Genomic DNA, 17,962 nt, shown 5'->3' on the forward strand with positions numbered 1-17,962 from the left:
TTCAACCATTATATTTCGAAAGTGACATCTCTAATTACGGTTAGATGTTTCTTGAAAATCAAATTTCTTGTATTTATATTGACATCTCTACAAGTTTATTAACACCATCAAGAATTCAAAAGAAAAAATCTTCCTTTTTCTTCTCTTTTTATCTTCTTTTGGGCCATAATGTTGAAACAATGACCATAATGCAATCTTGATGAGTGTATGTGCAAAATCTTTAGAGAAATCTTGATAAAACCTAAAAGTTACTTGAAAAGACTAGAAATCTAACGAACATTTTGGCTTTCTTCATTTGATTTGATATCAATTTTCTGTGCTAAATGTTTTTCCAAGATTCTATCATTTTTTTGTGAGTGATATTTATTCAATAAAAATATATATGACAATACAGATTATAAGTTTTAGTTTACAACCATGCAATATGTGAAAATCGTAACGTACTCAGAAATATATCATAAAAAAATGCATTAAAATGTACAGACCACACTTCACCTTTTTACTTTAATTAAAAAAATTGAATTCTCGAAAAAGTTTCATAAACTCCACAAAACTTTTGAGTACTCAACAAAATAAAATATAAAGTAATACAGGATAGCATATTGGGCTTTTAAAAGAAATCTATCATTCAATAAAATAAAATAAATATATATAATTTGTTTACATTCATGGCTATCAGTTAAATGACTATATATGTTCCAAAAACACTAAAGTATTATTGTTTGTGTCTCAACTAAACTAAAAGAGAAATTTTATAGGATCACAGTCCAATCAACCACGTGCAACTATGTTATATGGTATATATAGTTGGGTCATTAAAAAGACACACGCACGTAAGACAGAGGTAACAAAGATGATGATGATGTTGAGGGCAGTGAGGTCGTTGTGTGGTCACACAAAGTTAGACCCGATAAAAAAAAAGGTTTGTTTAGGAAAATGCTAGGGGTGGCTAGTATATCAAGTGATATAAGAGAGAATATGTTGAGATGGTTTGAATATGTGAAATGGAGGTAGGAGATGACGCCGATTAGATAGTGTAAATCTTGAATATGGAGGAGAGATTGGTGGAGCCAGACCCAAACTCACTTGGGAATTAGACAGAATTTGGTAAAGTCACATCTCTTTGAGGACGTAGGATTATGGTTAAGGATGTTTCGGGAATGGTAACTTTAACTGGACTTTGCTTACTATTTTCTTATGCTTACATTGTATATTTGTTGTTTTATGATGTTCTATCTAGTATTTTTTTTAACTATTTCATGGCATCCGTTGCTAGTGGTAACTTCTAATTATTTAGTTTTGAAACCATCAGTCATCACCAACACATTAACACTATATATTGTCGTACTACGCTTTTTGATGCATGTATTTTTTAGAGTCAGCGTCTCACTAGAAACAACATCTCTATCAATTTGGATGGAGCTATGGTTTACCTATATTTCGTCATCCATACACTCTATCAATAACTTTGCTACATGTAAGATTTTTATTGGTATGGTGTTGTTTCTAATATTATGTGTACATTAATGTGAAATTATTCATTCATTGAGTTCTCAACTACAAGTGTTGGGATACCTAAAGTTAAATAGGTATAAGCAATGAAACAAAATTCTGAAATGATTCAATGAATCAAGAAACTTGATGATTAAATTTATCAAAATGGTAAGGAAAATATGAAGAAAAATAGGCTGAAGCAAACTAAGCTTCTTTTTATCTCTCATCAACCCTTACAAGATTTTCCTTACCATGTTACAACCTCTTACTATTAACTAATTTTACAATGCTGCCGCCACCAGATTCTCGAAATTAATCTAGAATTATACAATCAATTTTTGTAGAAGACATCAATGTATCTTCTATCTCTCTATACAGAATTACAGATGCCACTTTTACTTTGGGCCTCATTAATAATCCATCCATCATTTATGCGAAGTGATATGTTTCATAGCTCAACTTTCATTTGACCTGCAAAAAGTCCATAAATAAATAAAGTTGACTTTTTAACACACATGAAGTCAAACCTTAGAAAAAAAAAGTCAACTCACCATGAAAGCCTTCTGGCTGATCCTGGCTTAATGCCATCTTTACAACACTTTGAAGGTCATTTTCCCAAAATGTAGCCTGAATAAACAAAAAATAATCTTGATAAACACCTTGCAATACATTATCTTGGAATATATTATATTGATTGAATAAATCAATTTACCTCACCAAAGCCATCAATGTGAGATGGCTTAGTAACTGAGCTGCAGTGCATTGCTGCCACCAATGGGTTCATGGAATATTGATTCTTGGGTCTATCGAGAATCATCCCGTTTATTTGGGATTGCAATCCGTAAGGGAATGACTGTACCGAGGTATCGAAAGGATTCACATTGTCTGGTACAGAAACCTGAGGCCGAAACATCTGAAAATTTGCACAAAACCACACAAAATTACTCTCCAGATTTTAAATAAATACACCCATGAATATTTTTTTACGCAAACCAAAACTGACACCTTTTTAAAATGGCCCGTTTTTACCCGAACAAAAAAATGATAACCTTTTTAAAATGGCCCATTTTGACCAGAATTCATTTTTCTTATAACTCGTTTTGACCTGAATCCGTTTAAACGTTACCCGGCCCGCCGTTTAGACACGTGTTTAAACTTTAAACTGATTGGTCAAGGATTCAATAAAAAGCTTACATCTTTAGATAAAAGTGCTTCCATACTTTCATCCATCGTAGGATTAACAGTTGCGAGTTTCATAGACAAGAACTGCAAACGAAGAAAACCCGAAACAACATTTAAAAAAATAAATAAAATGATTTGTACTATAATTATTTAGTATTAGATCCTTCTTAATTACCTCAACTTGTCTCTGCAGTGACTGTACATAGTTTATAATCTCATCAAGCATAACAGCTTTACCTGTAACCTATAAAATCAAAATCCCACCTCAAATTACAACCTCAAAGTCCAAAATATTTAATTTTGAGTTAAAAATGTGAAGAAAAATGATAAAGCTTGAAACTTTATGCTTACCTTATTACAACCAGGAACAAGATCTTGAAGAAACTTCATCCTCTCACTAATTTTCTCTCTTCTGACCTGAATTTGTGAATTATGATTATAAATTTATAATCTTTTTCAATAATCTTGCTAATTTTGTAAAGTATATCTTACTCTTTCTGCAAGACTATGGCTATCAGTAGCTTGACCTCTTCTAGCTCTAACATGAATATAATCCTTTGGTGGTTCAGTTGACTTTTCTTTTGACTTTTTTTCATCATTTGACTTACTTCTTTTTGCATCTGATTCCTCTTTTTCCACTTCTGCCACAACCTGCAAAACATAAAGATTTTCTTAAACCATCTTGAACAAAAAGTAGCTGATACAGATAAACTGATGAAATGACTAAACTAACCTTGTCATCTTTAGTACTAGATTGTGTTTCTTTTCCTTTTCTCTTTCTTCCATTACTATTAGTATTATTATTAGTAGTACCTTGTCCTTTCACTTCAGTTTCAGATACTGATACTGATGATTCCTCTGGGATTCTTGTGAATTGAGATCCAACAGTTTTAAAAGACTGATTACTTGACACCCTTGATAGCTGCTTTCCTTCAATCTTGCCACCAAAAGCTGAAAACTTTGCTGCTCTTTCAACAAATCCAGGATCCAACACTCCATTAATCTTTGGTGGTGAGTTTAAAGGAGTGTTGTAGCAAGAATTGTTGGGACTAATGTTTCCATTAATATTATTATTATTGTTATGGCATATACTTCCTAGTCTACCAATTAATTCCTTGAGAACAATGTTCTCACCAGAACCCGAGATTCGGGTTCCGGAGTGGGAATTGGACTCAAAAAGATGTCTTTGGTCCATTGGGTTGTTAAGAAATGAATTGGTACAAGTCACTTCATTTTCTTGAATTCCCATTCCAAAGATGGGGTTCCAATTAAGGATTTCAGTTCCTTGATTAGTGAAAGGCTTCTCCTTTTCCATAATTGGAGTGAATTGCCAAATGGGTGTTGTGTTTCTTGGAGAATTGAGTTAGAAAGATTGGAACTTGAAGGGGATTTGATGGTGTTTTTTGGTTATTCGAATTCACTCTCAAGTGTGTGAAAGATAAAGGGGTAGTGTGTGTGTGAGAGAGAAGGGGTGTTGTGACTTGAAGTTGTGAGTTGAAGATATGTATGTATAGGTAATATAAGTATATAACATTATAACTAATCCTATAGAAGCATAAAGAAAAGACAGGGGAGATAGGAAAGTGTTGAGGAAGCAATGATAGAAAACATGAATAATTAGAAGGAATGTTCATTTGACCTCAATGGGTCTTCTTTATGTTAGATGTAACTTGCGTTGTGTTGCATAGACTTGATTTCCATGTTACCCATATACTCAGTGCTCTAAAAATTGTCAGTCGAGCAGTGGTGTGTGGACTAGCGATTAATCGAGATTAATTGAATCGGACTTTAATGTATAATTTTCAGGTTTTATATACACACACACATTTTTATATGTAATTTTCAGTTTTATACATACACAAGCATATTTTGGCTGGAATCTCGCTTGAACTGCTGGTTTTTGCTTGAATCTCTCGCGAAACAGTTGATTTTGGTCAGAATCTCGCCGGAAGCCGCTGATTTTGGTCGGAATCTTGTCGAAAACCGCCGATTTTGACCGGATTTGACCGGAAACCGCCGATTTTGGCCAGATTTGACCATTGACAGATTAATTGGCCAACGAGCCTAAAACTAATCAGTGAAATGATGACTAGAGATTAATTGGTGACTACCCGGGATTTTTGCAACACTGCCTATACCTTAAAATCTAATATCCCCCCCCCCCTCTTTATTTTTTTTATCTATCTTCCTACCAAGTATAAACGCCAATGTCTATGAGCGGAATTGTTTTAACAATCAATCTCGTATGCTACTCCTAAACTATCTTTGTTGGGTTGTCTATTTATGTTCGATGGTTGTTTTAACCTTATTTACCTATTTATTTATTTATTCAAACTCTTATCAACCGATTCATTTATATATATATTGTTTATGACTTCATTCGAAATTTTAAAGCATGCATGGTAAGTAGAATAATAAAACTTGTTTAATAATCGAGTTGGTTACGTTAAAAACAAGCCGGTCAAAATGGATAGAAGAATAACATTTCACACTTATTTCTTAATGATATTGTAACTTGGCATCTGAAGAAACACTAACCGGACCCCGGGCAGATTACGGATAACCTGGGGGTTAGATAGCTGTTTCCCACAAGGGGTTAGACCCTGAGAAGATGGTTCTTCTGATAACCTGCAAAACAGACACCGTGAGCTTGTCACTGAGAAGGGGGGGGGGTTCCTCCTTGTGACCACCCTCCGGCGTGAGAATCAGACTAGATTGCTCTTTAAATATAAACGTATATTAAGAGATTGCTAGAGCAGATATCAGGTATAATATAATGATATAAGATAGATATGATGGTCATACCATTTGTGGTATTTATAGCCGAAGGTAGGTTTCCAAGGAGGTATGGCCGGCTGCAACAGTGTTCCTGTTCTACCAACAGTAGCCTACGCACGTGCCCTGCTGGTAGTTGGTGGGTAGGTAGCGGCTGATAGCGACCAGGCCTGCTGTATACTATTCCTTTTCCACCAACTGCCGGCTACGCACGTGGTATGACAAGAGTTGGTGAGTAGGCAGCGGCTAATAGTGACATACAGTGTAGGAGCATGCTGCTCGCCATACTGTTGTCCATAAGCTGTCGTATCTTTAGTCAGATCTTTTTCCCATACCTCGTCAGGTACAGTACAGAAGATCTTCCCATATCGTACGGACTGGCTTATTTGGGCGGGAGTATTCCCCCTCCCGCCCTTGTGCGGGATTGTTCCCGGCTTCGCTCATTCCTTCAGGTGACACTGAATGAGAGCTAAGTGCCTTGTGCGTGTAGCCTTGCTGCGCGGGTGGCCTTCCCTAATGGCTTGTATCCGAGGCTGCGGGGACAGGCGGAGTCCTTCACCATTGGGAGGCATTTTTTGCGGGACCAGCTTGCGTACTGCGCGTAAGGACGTCACGTCTCTGAGCATGGTTGGTCCTGCGGATCCAGTTGGTTTCTGCGCAGACGTCCCTGTTTAAGGTGAGTCTTGCGGGTCCAACTGGGCTCTGCTGGGACCTACCTCTTCAAGTCCCCCCAGTCCAATGTTCTTCTCATGCGTGTTTAATAAAGTGAAGTGAACTTTTGGACTTAAGCAAAGGGTTTTGAAAAGGGTTTTTTAAGGTTTTCCATGGGGATTCTTCCCGCGGAAGTCCTTGTCACTTGCAGAAATTCCCGAGTTTCCTGCTTGGTCTTTAGGTATGATGCGGGTAGGTCTGTAACCTCCTCGCAAGTCAGGAGCGTTGAGTCCCACTTGTGTGGACTCTCCATGAGGTTTTGGTAGTTTTGAACATAGTGATCAATTATGTTAAAACCACCAATTCCATCCTGGAGCTTCAAACAACGTAGTTCTCGACGTTCCCGCTATGCGGGGATGTTATTTCCGTTTCCGCAAGCATTGCCCAGAAGATCCTTCTTGGTTTCAATTCCCAGCGGAGCGCTAGGTATGTGAAGGGTTTTGCCTTAACACTGTACCAGCGCTCGTCTTACGGTTACTTTACTTCCAAGGTATTCCTGGCGTCAATTCCCTGCGGGTGCTAGGTATGTGAAGGGTTTTGCCTTTACACTGTACCCGCACCCGTCTTATAGTTACTTGGTTGCCGAGGAATATTTGGCTTCAATTCCCTGCGGGTGCTAGGTATGTGAAGGGTTTTGCCTTTACACTGTACCCGCATCTGTCTTACGGTTACTTGTTCGCCAAAGTTAACTTGGCTTCAATTCCCTGCGGGTGCTAGGTATGTGAAGGGTTTTGCCTTTACATTGTACCCGCATCCGTCTTACGGTTACTTGTTTGCCAAGGTTTTACTTGGCTTCAATTCCCTGCGGGTGCTAGGTTCGTGAAGGGTTTTGCCTTTACACTGTACCCGCATCCGTCTTACGGTTACTTGTTTGCCAAGGTTTTACTTGGCTTCAATTCCCTGCGGGTGCTAGGTATGTGAAGGGTTTTGCCTTTACACTGTACCCGCATCCGTCTTACGGTTACTTGTTTGCCAATGTAAGGGGTATTTTCCCGCTTACTTATTAATATTTTTAAATTTTGAATTTCGAAATTCGAAAGGTTGGTGGAAAGATAGGAACAGTCCAAACCTCTGAAACGTCGTGCGACGGTTTCTTCTGACTGTGTCAGGACGTGCAGGAAGTTATGGTGACGTGACAGTTCATGGTCATTCCAGACGCTTTTTCAGGCGCGTGGGCGCGATTTTTCGGGCGCGTGGCCGCGAAATTAATGGTACGCGTCCTGTCAACAGCTGTTGCCAGCTTGCTTTTTGCCACGTGTCATAATTTCATTGCACCTTCGATTTCTCTCTCCTCCGCATTAAATTCATCGCATTAATTGCGATTAGTATATAAAGGGGGAGAGACCTCTTTGTAATCCACACTTTCACCCTTCTCTTCTTCTTCTTAGCGATTTCCGGCAAATACTCCCCTTTTCAGGCAAGCATTTTCCCGAAATCGCTTTCTTCTTTCTGCAAGATGTCTTCACGTGATCTCGAGTCTTCGGCCGATGACAAGAGTACTGCTGGCGAGTGCCAGTGTGCTCTGCCCGGCGATCTGTACCGGTATGTTGTCAGGAAGTTCATGCTCGATCATCTCGAGCCTGAGTTTCCTGAACCCCATCAGACCGTATACGATGCCCCCAGAGGCAAGATCGGGGTTTATGCAGCATTCTTTGTCTATGGGAATCTTAGGTTCCCATTGACAAAGTTTGTTTACCGTGTCCTTGAGAGGCACGGTGTTCATTTGACCGAGTTGCACCCCATGGCGATCGCCAAGATTCGCCATTTTGAGTGGGTGTGCCGGATACTGGGTGTTGAGCCCTACGTTGACCGCCTGATGACCTTCTACACTTGGAGGTGCATCCAGGGGTGGTACACGTTGACAACCCGGATTAAGGGTTTAAAGATCTGCGCGACGGAGCGCAGTCTTCGCGCATGGAAGAGGGAGTTTTTCTTTATCTCCGCCCGCGCCATTCCCCTTGCCATGAAGTTTAAAAATGGGCAAGCTCTCCCAAGCCTTCACGCCTCCAACTACCAGGAGGCGGAATGGTTTTCGAGGATATCTCGGATCCAATCTCCGGTTTACCGGTTTGCGGAGTCCGGGATGGTCATGTTGGGGATGAGCCGGGTCTGGAAGGCGGCGGACGCGCAGAAGGTTCCGATCGTCCTCGAATATGGTTCGAACTCTGTTCCTTACGGTATGCTTTCTTTCCCTTTGTTGATTTTAAATTTCTTCTAATTTTTTCTGTTTATTTCAGAGGGGAACGACCTGAAGTCGCTCCTCAACCCGCGGGAGGCTGACGGTCCCGTACGGATGGGTACTCGCGCTCTTGACGAGAACGAGTTGCCCATCCTCGAACAAACTGCGGATCGGTTCGTGGAGGTCTATCCGCAAGGCCATGAGATCCTTAGCGCCAGGCGGCCAGGTAAGGCGCTCTTCAACCCTCGACCCCTCAATGTTGAAACCTCTGCTGGAATTCCTCTAATCGTCTGTTCTGATGAGGAATCCGCAGATGGTCCTCCGTTGGTGCGGAAGAAGAAGGCTGCCGGCGGGAAGGTAAAGGAGAAGGTGGCCTCCACTGCCGATCCGGTGCCTCTGTCTGACTCGGAGACAGAGAGCGACGAGGTGGCGGGGAATCCCGTGGTGATAAGACCACGGCTCCGGAGGTTGCGACTGTCCCCTCCGGAGAGCCCAAGAAGACGACGGTGACCGGCGCAAAGAGGCCGGCTCCATCGGGTTCGTCCCCGCCCGTCCGTACTTTCAGGCTCAAGAAAACCCGTAAGTACAACTTCCTTCAGCTTTTATCTTCATAGTTCAATATTCTTTTAACACTTTTCTTCTTTACGCAGGCGTGGATGTTGACGCATTCCAGGGTGGAGTGCCGAGTACTATCTCCCCGCCGATGACGGTAGGCTTGGTCAGCCTACCAGAGGCGACGACCCAGGCGCCTGCGCCTGCTTCCGCTGGTCCAGTTGCTCACTCTGAGCCGACTGTTCCAGCCGAGTTGGCGTCTCCGCCGGCGGTGAGTGCGATTTTTACAGCATCCTTCACCGAGCCGGCGGTTACCATTGCTGCGGATTCTGCGGCAGTGACTGCGGCGGCTGCCACCATGCCCCCGCCACCGGCACCGACGGCCGGCCCATCAGGTACGCATGGGGGCTCTCGCCAATCTTTGCCACCTTCCCATCTGCCTGACCTTTTGTATGGATTTCCTTTGGGTTCAGGTGATGGGTTCGGCGGCTATCGGCCTGTTATAGACCCTACAGGTGCGTAGGGTTCCTTTGGCCCTTTTTCACTTATATTTTTTATCATCTTTTTCCAAACTGCTTTTTTGTTTTTTGCAGTGTCGGATTCCAATGAAGTGTATGTTCCGCGATGGAACATACGCCGAGGAACAACCCTTCGTACCCCTGTGGAGTGCGTGGAATGGGCTCGTCACGCTGCTCCCAGTGGTGCGTTGGGGGAAGCCATGGCTAGCTACCAGGAGGGTAGGCTAAGCAATGAGCTTCGGGTTCTCCTCGCCCGGATGCAGCCGCGCGTCGAGCTGCTTTGTCGTGAAAACGACAAGTTAAAAGCAGCTCGCGCTAAAGAAGTAGCTCAGGCGCGGGCTATCCGGGAGGAGAACCAAAAACTCTCCGCAGCGGCTGCGGAGAAGGAGAAGGCCTTCAAGGCCCTTGAGGTTGAAGTTCAGGCTCGACTCGAGGCCCGTTCCAAGGCTGCCCAAGCTGTTAATGAACAGCTTCGGCTGGCTAAGGAAACTGCGAGGAACGCAACCGAGAGGGCCACCAAGGCTGAAGCTGTTGCTGAGCCTCTACGCGTGGAGAATGAAGAGCTTAAAGCAAAATTAGAGGCTCTTCAGCAGGCTCATGATGCCTTGGCAATGGAGGATGCAAAGAAGCTTCAAGAAATCCTGGACCAGAGGGGGGTGCTTGACCATACCGAGCGTAAGCTAAAGGGCGTCGAAGAGGCTGCGGCTAAAGAGGTGTTGCTTGCCAACCTCAACAAGAGTGAAGCCGAACGCGCCCGTAACGAAGCTCAAGCTGCCCTCCAAGAAGCTCTGGCTGCCAAGGAATGGCTTCTTCGAGAAGCGTTGTCTCAGGTATGTTTTCACGTCTTCACGCTTTTCTTTGTAAATAGAAAAGGTTTTAACACTTGTATATTTTCTTTTGTAGGTTGTGCATCGGGTCTTCTCAGAGACATCCTACGACGATGCTATGAGCGCAGCCCTCAACGCTTCTCACGATGATGGGGAACGGGCCGGCTTCCTGCTTGGTCTAGGGTTCGTTGAGAAAGGCGTCCCGCCTTCCAACTTCCCTTTGTACAATGTTGATACTGAAGCCATATATGACCAAGCAGTAAATCAATACGCCGCCTTCCCGCATTCGGTGGTGGAGAAGGTAAACGAAGTTGCTGCTGCTGATGATGGGCTAGCTATCCTCAAAGCTTTCCTTGAACTGCCACGCTCTACTGATGGGGCTGGTCCAAGTGGAAGTGGCCCTGAAGCCTGATCCTGAAGATCCCTTCCCACTGCTATGATAGTTTTAGCTTGTATAGATTTATTTTCTTGTAGGCGGGTAGTTACCCGGCCATTTTTGTAACGAATATTTATGAAATATCTCGGTGACGCTTTTGGTGAGCGGCGTCCACCTGGAGTTCTTGGACTGTACGTTATCCCTTCCGCCTAACCGATGCTGCAAGCCGGATGAGTTGTCAAAGTTTACCCTTGACTGCCAAATGCCTAGCTTCCGCTTTTTGTTTAATCGGGCGGTGAGAACGTTGTCCTCTCTTGTTTTCTGGGTGTAGAGGTTTGTGCTCTGTGGGAGATCTCTACCCAGTTGCTTCTCCGTTTCCGCAAAGCGTTTAGCTGCTGTCATGATGGCATCCCATGTGGATGGCATGCCATCTTTACCTGTTAAGGTGCGGATGAGCTCTGGGTCGTTCGCGCCCTGTATGAAAGCAGCGCGAACAAGATCTTCGCTAATGTTACCCAGACTTAGCTTCTTCGAGTTGAAGCGAGTGATGAAGTCCAGCAAAGATTCATCTGTCTCTCGAACGCATTTGAGGATTGTCCATTGCTCCTCTGTATACTTTCTTTGCTGGCTGAAGTGCTGGCTAAACTTCTGTTGGAAGTCTGCCCAGTCGTAGATGTGGTTGACCGGTAGACGATCGAACCACGCTCTAGCAGCCCCAACCAATGTCATTTGGAACATGTAACACCACGTAGGTTCCGTCCAACTACTGACGGTTGCCCCCGCTATGAATCTGTTCAAATGATCATCGGGGTCAGATATACCATCATATGTGCCTATGCTTGACATTTGTTTGGCACTTTTTGGGGCGATTGCTTCCGCAATGTCCCTTGCAAATTTGGACGTTCCCGCATTTGCAACGTTTGGTCTGAACGTTTTGGAGAAGTCTCGTGGACTTCCACCTGTGCTTTTTGGTTTGAAGGCTTGTCCAAAATGCCTTTTCGGTTGGGATTCCGTTTCCTTACGCTTCCCTTTTGCCCTATGGCGAGGGTTCGCGTCGGAGTCGGATTCCTCCGAGTCATCCTCCCAGTATTCGAATTCGTCGGCCTGTTGTACGGAACGCAAGCGTTCGTCCAACTCAGCCTGGAATTCCTTTTGTCGTGCCTCCGCCCATGCCTTAACTTCATCGAGAGTTTGGCGGGGGAATCTTCGTTTCTCAAACTGGGTATCAGTGGATCCCAGTAGGCGATCATTTACTGCACTTGCCCCAGCATGAGTAACTGGGGTAGTGTTCGTAAAATTTACTTCACTTGCCCCGGCTTGGGTAACCGGGGTAGTGTTTGTAAAAACTGTGTTGCCGGTATTCCCCCCAGTAGCTGGGGTTGTGGTTACCGGAATTTCTCTAACCATCTTTGTAGAAGTTTGAAAAAACTGGAGAAAAATGTAGTTCTACCTTTATGCACGGATGGCGCCAATGAAGAAACACTAACCGGACCCCGGGCAGATTACGGATAACCTGGGGGTTAGATAGCTGTTTCCCACAAGGGGTTAGACCCTGAGAAGATGGTTCTTCTGATAACCTGCAAAACAGACACCGTGAGCTTGTCACTGAGAAGGGGGGGGGGGGTTCCTCCTTGTGACCACCCTCCGGCGTGAGAATCAGACTAGATTGCTCTTTGAATATAAACGTATATTAAGAGATTGCTAGAGCAGATATCAGGTATAATATAATGATATAAGATAGATATGATGGTCATACCATTTGTGGTATTTATAGCCGAATGTAGGTTTCCAAGGAGGTATGGCCGGCTGCAACAGTGTTCCTGTTCTACCAACAGTAGCCTACGCACGTGCCCTGCTGGTAGTTGGTGGGTAGGTAGCGGCTGATAGCGACCAGGCCTGCTGTATACTATTCCTTTTCCACCAACTGCCGGCTACGCACGTGGTATGACAAGAGTTGGTGAGTAGGCAGCGGCTAATAGTGACATACAGTGTAGGAGCATGCTGCTCGCCATACTGTTGTCCATAAGCTGTCGTATCTTTAGTCAGATCTTTTTCCCATACCTCGTCAGGTACAGTACAGAAGATCTTCCCATATCGTACGGACTGGCTTATTTGGGCGGGAGTATTCCCCCTCCCGCCCTTGTGCGGGATTGTTCCCGGCTTCGCTCATTCCTTCAGGTGACACTGAATGAGAGCTAAGTGCCTTGTGCGTGTAGCCTTGCTGCGCGGGTGGCCTTCCCTAATGGCTTGTATCCGAGGCTGCGGGGACAGGCGGAGTCCTTCACCATTGGGAGGCATTTCCTGCGGGGACCAGCTTGCGTACTGCGCGTAAGGACGTCACGTCTCTGAGCATGGTTGGTCCTGCGGATCCAGTTGGTTTCTGCGCAGACGTCCCTGTTTAAGGTGAGTCTTGTGGGTCCAACTGGGCTCTGCTGGGACCTACTTCTTCAGCATCTTTTGACAAAACTCAAACGTAAATAGAAAACAAAATCAATCAATTATTCGCCAAATGAAAGTTGATGCCTTTAGATCATTAGATGTACAAAGAACCTTCAATTGGAAAACCTTAATTAGCGTCGTGTAAAGTTACCGTTTAAAAGTAAAATAATTGTAATAATGAAACGAGAAAGTTACCATAGAAATAATCATAATGAAAGAGCAAGTAAAGAATATTTAGAAGTTGGTAAAGGAGTTAAGCGTCAACTGGCACATGACACTCTGTTAGTACTGGCACTATTTGTCATAATACGACTCAATCATTAAGGCTGAGGGGTGTGGGGGGCTCCAACGGGGGCGCGAGTGGGGCTCCAGCCAATAATATTGTGACGTGTGGCAGAGAGAGAAACTGGATAGGGTGGGTGTTGGAGCCCCCGCTGGAGTCCCTGGCCCTGGTGTGGAGGGGCTCCAGCGGATTTTTTTTTTTTATTTTTTTATAAATATATTCAAAAAAACGTATTATTAAAAAAACTCATAAATTATTAAAAAAAACACACATTAAAAAAAAACACATTAATATCTAAAAATAAAAAAAATTAAAGTACTAAAAAAACATTATTCTTATTCTTCGGCTTGGTCTTCTTCGATCAATTTCCAGACATGTTTTTAAAAAAAAGTTTGGAAGATGGGTTGATTTTGGGTTTTTTTTTGAAGTTGTGGTAATTGTTTTATGTGATTTTGGGTGTGGTAATTGTTTTATGTGATCTTGGGTTTATATATAGGAAGAACACTTTTTTTTTATTAAATTAAAGAGCCCAACGGCTCATTTCTCATCTCCCAATGTCCCTTTACGCCTACAGGTCCCGCGAACCGCCTAGCGCCTGCTTTGAATTCCGTGCTCGCGCCCCGGTGGTGTGGTGCTCGCGCCTGGAGGCGCGAGCGGAGGGGCTCTCGCGCCCCCGCTGAAGCCCCACACCCCTCAGCCTAACCCCCAGTTTCATAGGGTAAAGTGTCTGCTACTTGCAAATTACAATATTATTTACAAAAAAAAAAAGATTAATACACTTAAAAAATATAATAATATGGATCGAATAAATTATCTAAAGTTATTTTTTTTCTTGATTATTGTCCAACAAATTTAATATTTTTAACTTTATATTTATAAAACCTCTTAAACCTTTAAATCCATTATTTTATCCTTCTTAATAGTTTTTTTTTTTTTTTTTAATTTGATTTTGATAAACTCAACCAATGATATAATAAAACATTCCAACATTACGATTTAGTGTACGTTTGCCAAAATTTTTTTATCTTGAACCATTACATGACTTAACATAGTTTTGAAACTTAGTTATTAAGAAGCTTCATGAGTCGTCTTTTTAATAAACAAACAAGCTCTACCGCAGTACATCTATTGATTCAGAGGTAGCTTTTAATAGAATCATTAAGTGGCTACCAAACAAACCCTTTACAAGTTTACATGTATATGTGTTTCGTTGTAAATGCAAATAAAATAAAGATAGAGCATGTAAAATGAGACAAACCCGTACAAATAATATGGATTTTAAACTTTTTTTGTCTGTAAATATTTTGAAATAATCATTTTATACTTTAAGATTAACATGAATACATTATATGATACAAAAGGAATATAATTGCTTTTGATTGTCCAGTTTAAACACATTTGTTTTATATTGAAAGCGGTGTGGGAGAATTGTAATTTTATTGTTCTCTTGTTCTTTTCTTGTTTAAAATAAAATAAAAAATATTAGTGGAGATAGGAAAGATCAAAAGGGATAAAAACAAATCTAAAGGGTTCAAAAACGATAGGGAAAAGGAATCTTGGGATATAAACTAATGTTAATTTTATATTCATTCTTTTATTTTAGATTATTTTAAAATAAAAAAATATTGCTTTTTTATTATTTACAAGATTTTGTCAAAATACTCATAATCAATTCAAAATAAATAAAATATATATTTTTATAGAGTAAAAACATCATTTTATTTTAAATTGTATATGGCATTAATATTGTGGTGTAGACTGAATTGTTTGGTGTAATTTCTTTCGACTTAGTTTGTGTTAGTATTCCCTGTTTTTAATATAAAGTTGTTATTCCGGAAAAAAAAGATGTCTTAAGAAATATAGAAGTACTTACTACATTAGCTTCCATGGAGGTGAAAACACTTGGATTGTTGATGCTCTTATTAAACATATTAGATTTTTATTAGTAAAAAATACAAACAAACCTAACATAAGACAACATAGGACAAACTTCGCTATCCTCTTAAAAGATGAAATAAACTCTTAAAAGGAAATAAATACATGTTGAAAAAGTTTAAGAATGAATTCTAAAATAAGGACGGTTAAAACTCAACTATCTACAAAGCAATGACATGACGCTTTTACTAATATTTATTTGTCAAACCATAACATACAATCTTATAATGATAAAAATGAAGATATATATGTATCTTAAAATTCTAATATAAAACAGAAACATGAAATAAATAGTTATAACTTTGAAAATGTGATTTATACAGGAAATAATTCATATAATTTAAAGTTATATACGTACGTCATTTGAAAAAGAAAAACATATAAATAATAAAGTGAGAATAGTTTAAAAAGTAATAATAATATAATAATAATAAACTAATCTTATAGATCTGAAGGTGGCGTTAAGCTGTTAATCATTGAAGTATACCCTAATAATGTTTTGACTCAATAATTAACCCCCTTAAACACAATTAAATATTATTATAATTATCATTTTTATTAGACCGAACACGAATTACTATGCTTGTCCCCGATAAAATAATGATTTGTATTTTTAAAATAGTATTTAAATAAAAAATAAGCATATGATTTAATATATTATGTTTCTATGTGTGTAATTATAAATAAGTTTTAATAATAATGTACTTACAATGATCTGTTTTATGTGATTGCATTAAGGTCAGAACATCCAAAATGTTATGCATAAAAAAAATACAAGAAACAAAAAATAAAGTGGAACGACACGACATCAATCTTCCTCTTGCGTATGAATTTACGGGGTGTTTGGGATTCCTTATTTTAGCTCCTTACATCTTATAATTTATTGGTTATAAGTTATAAGGTGTTTGAGAAAGTTAGGTTTTATGAGTGTATAAGATATAAGGAGGTAAAATAAGGAATCTCAAACACCCCCTTAATCCAATTACGAAGTAAGACTATTAATTCGATTTAGATTGCTGATGAGAAATTTTTTATTAATAAAAAAATGCGAATGTGATTATTTACATCGAAATAGAAGGCAAACAACAAGCAACAAAGTATGCCCGTTTTAGAATTGATTTAGCCACCTTAAAAAAATAGACTTTTATATTATCTCTATAAACTTTTTATTTTGAAAAGTTTAATAATGTATTTCCTTTGTATTTTCTAATCTTAAATTTTATTAAATTGCTGCATGCTTTTAAATTTATTTTTCTAATATGGTTGGTTTTTATTGTGTGTGTTTGCCATATCAATTTGTTGCATTTTGATAATTTATTCGGTTTTCTTTATATTTTCGGAATTTGTTTACAATTTTTGAATTTGGTTGGTAAATGTGTGTATAAGGTTATAACCAAACTGTTGTTCATTCATTTAATCTTAATTCTTAACCGAACGTACACTAACAAATAAACAAACACTTATTCTTGTTCATTTATCAAGAAAATAAACGTTTTCGTGTTTGGTTATTTTCATTCTTTAGTAGTTTAAATGAACATAACAAAACTAAAATATGAATTCAACTAATGCGAACACGTGAAAACCGCATGAGCCTAGAGCCCAAGAGTTTGTAATGTAAACGCGAGATGGCTGATAAGTGATAGCTTAAAAACATTTGGACTATCGCTAGTTGAAATCGTCTAGTTGCTTTCAAAATGGTTTGTACCCGCTTTACTAGTACGTACTATCATGTAATTTATCTTCATGACATGTAAATGAACAGAAACTAACCAACCATAAAGGACAGATATATACGAATATCAATCAGTGAACGACACATGTAGTCATAAACATTAATGCATGAGCAAAAATAACCATCAGTTTATATTTGTTGATTTCACTATATGAATAACATATTTTGGTCATGTACGTTTATTTATTAAATAAAAAAAAACTCAACGAATTTTTCATCAAAGGTTTAATAAATGTTCGGTTACTGAAGAAACACTAAGTGACCCCGGCAGATTATGGATAATCTTAGGGTTAAGTAGATGTTTCCCACGAGGGTTAGGTCCGGCAAAGAAGGTTATTCTTCTTGACCTGCAAAACAGACACCGTGAGCTCGTCACTGAGAAGGGGGGGTTCCTCCTTGTGACCACCATCCGGCGTGAGAATCAGACTAGATTGCTCTGAATATAATTGTATATAGAGAGAAATAGCTAAAGATAAGATTATATGAGATGCCGATACCGTTCCAAGGTGTTGGAGTATTTATAGCCGAAGGTAGGTTTCCAAGCAGGTACGGCCAGCTGTATAATATTCATTTTCCACCAACTATGGGCTATGTACGTGCCACGATGGGAGTTGGTGGGTAGGCAGCGGCTGATAGTGACATTTTGTACTAGAGCGTGCTCCTCCTCGTACTATTGTCGGTGAGCTGTCACCCTGTGATTGGTTCATGGGCTGCTTTGGTCAGATCTTGTCTATTTTGTCCATACCTTGGCAGGTATAGTACAAAAGATCTTCCAGAAGCGTACGGACTGGCTCTTTTGGGCGGGAATATTCCCGCCTTGCTCATTCCTTCAGGTGACATTGCTGAAGTTAAGAGTTAGTGCCTTATGCGTGTAGCCTTACCGTTAGTGCGGGTAGCCTTCCTTCTTGGCTTGTACCCATAGCTGCGGGAACAGGCAGGGTACTGTACCAAGGGAGGCT

The 17,962-nt window shown here is 40.5% G+C and overlaps 1 protein-coding gene across 1 annotated transcript; it reads right to left on the bottom strand.

The window, feature by feature from the left end:
* Positions 1 to 1,429: 1,429 nt before the first annotated feature.
* Positions 1,430 to 4,334, bottom strand: LOC143534193 (transcription factor bHLH62-like). The gene is made up of 8 exons (XM_077028747.1): positions 3,410 to 4,334; positions 3,169 to 3,327; positions 3,028 to 3,093; positions 2,852 to 2,920; positions 2,689 to 2,760; positions 2,207 to 2,407; positions 2,046 to 2,121; positions 1,430 to 1,965 (listed from the first exon to the last, which is right to left on the bottom strand). The coding sequence occupies exons 1-8, from the start codon at positions 3,989 to 3,991 to the stop codon at positions 1,943 to 1,945; spliced, it is 1,248 nt and encodes a 415-aa protein (XP_076884862.1). The 5' UTR covers positions 3,992 to 4,334; the 3' UTR covers positions 1,430 to 1,942.
* Between the last annotated feature and the right edge of the window lie 13,628 nt (positions 4,335 to 17,962).

This window comes from Bidens hawaiensis, unplaced genomic scaffold (assembly GCF_021521415.1).
Source record: "Bidens hawaiensis isolate Kalapana, Puna unplaced genomic scaffold, B.hawaiensis_p1.1 tig00010124_1, whole genome shotgun sequence".
Lineage (NCBI taxonomy): Eukaryota > Viridiplantae > Streptophyta > Magnoliopsida > Asterales > Asteraceae > Bidens > Bidens hawaiensis.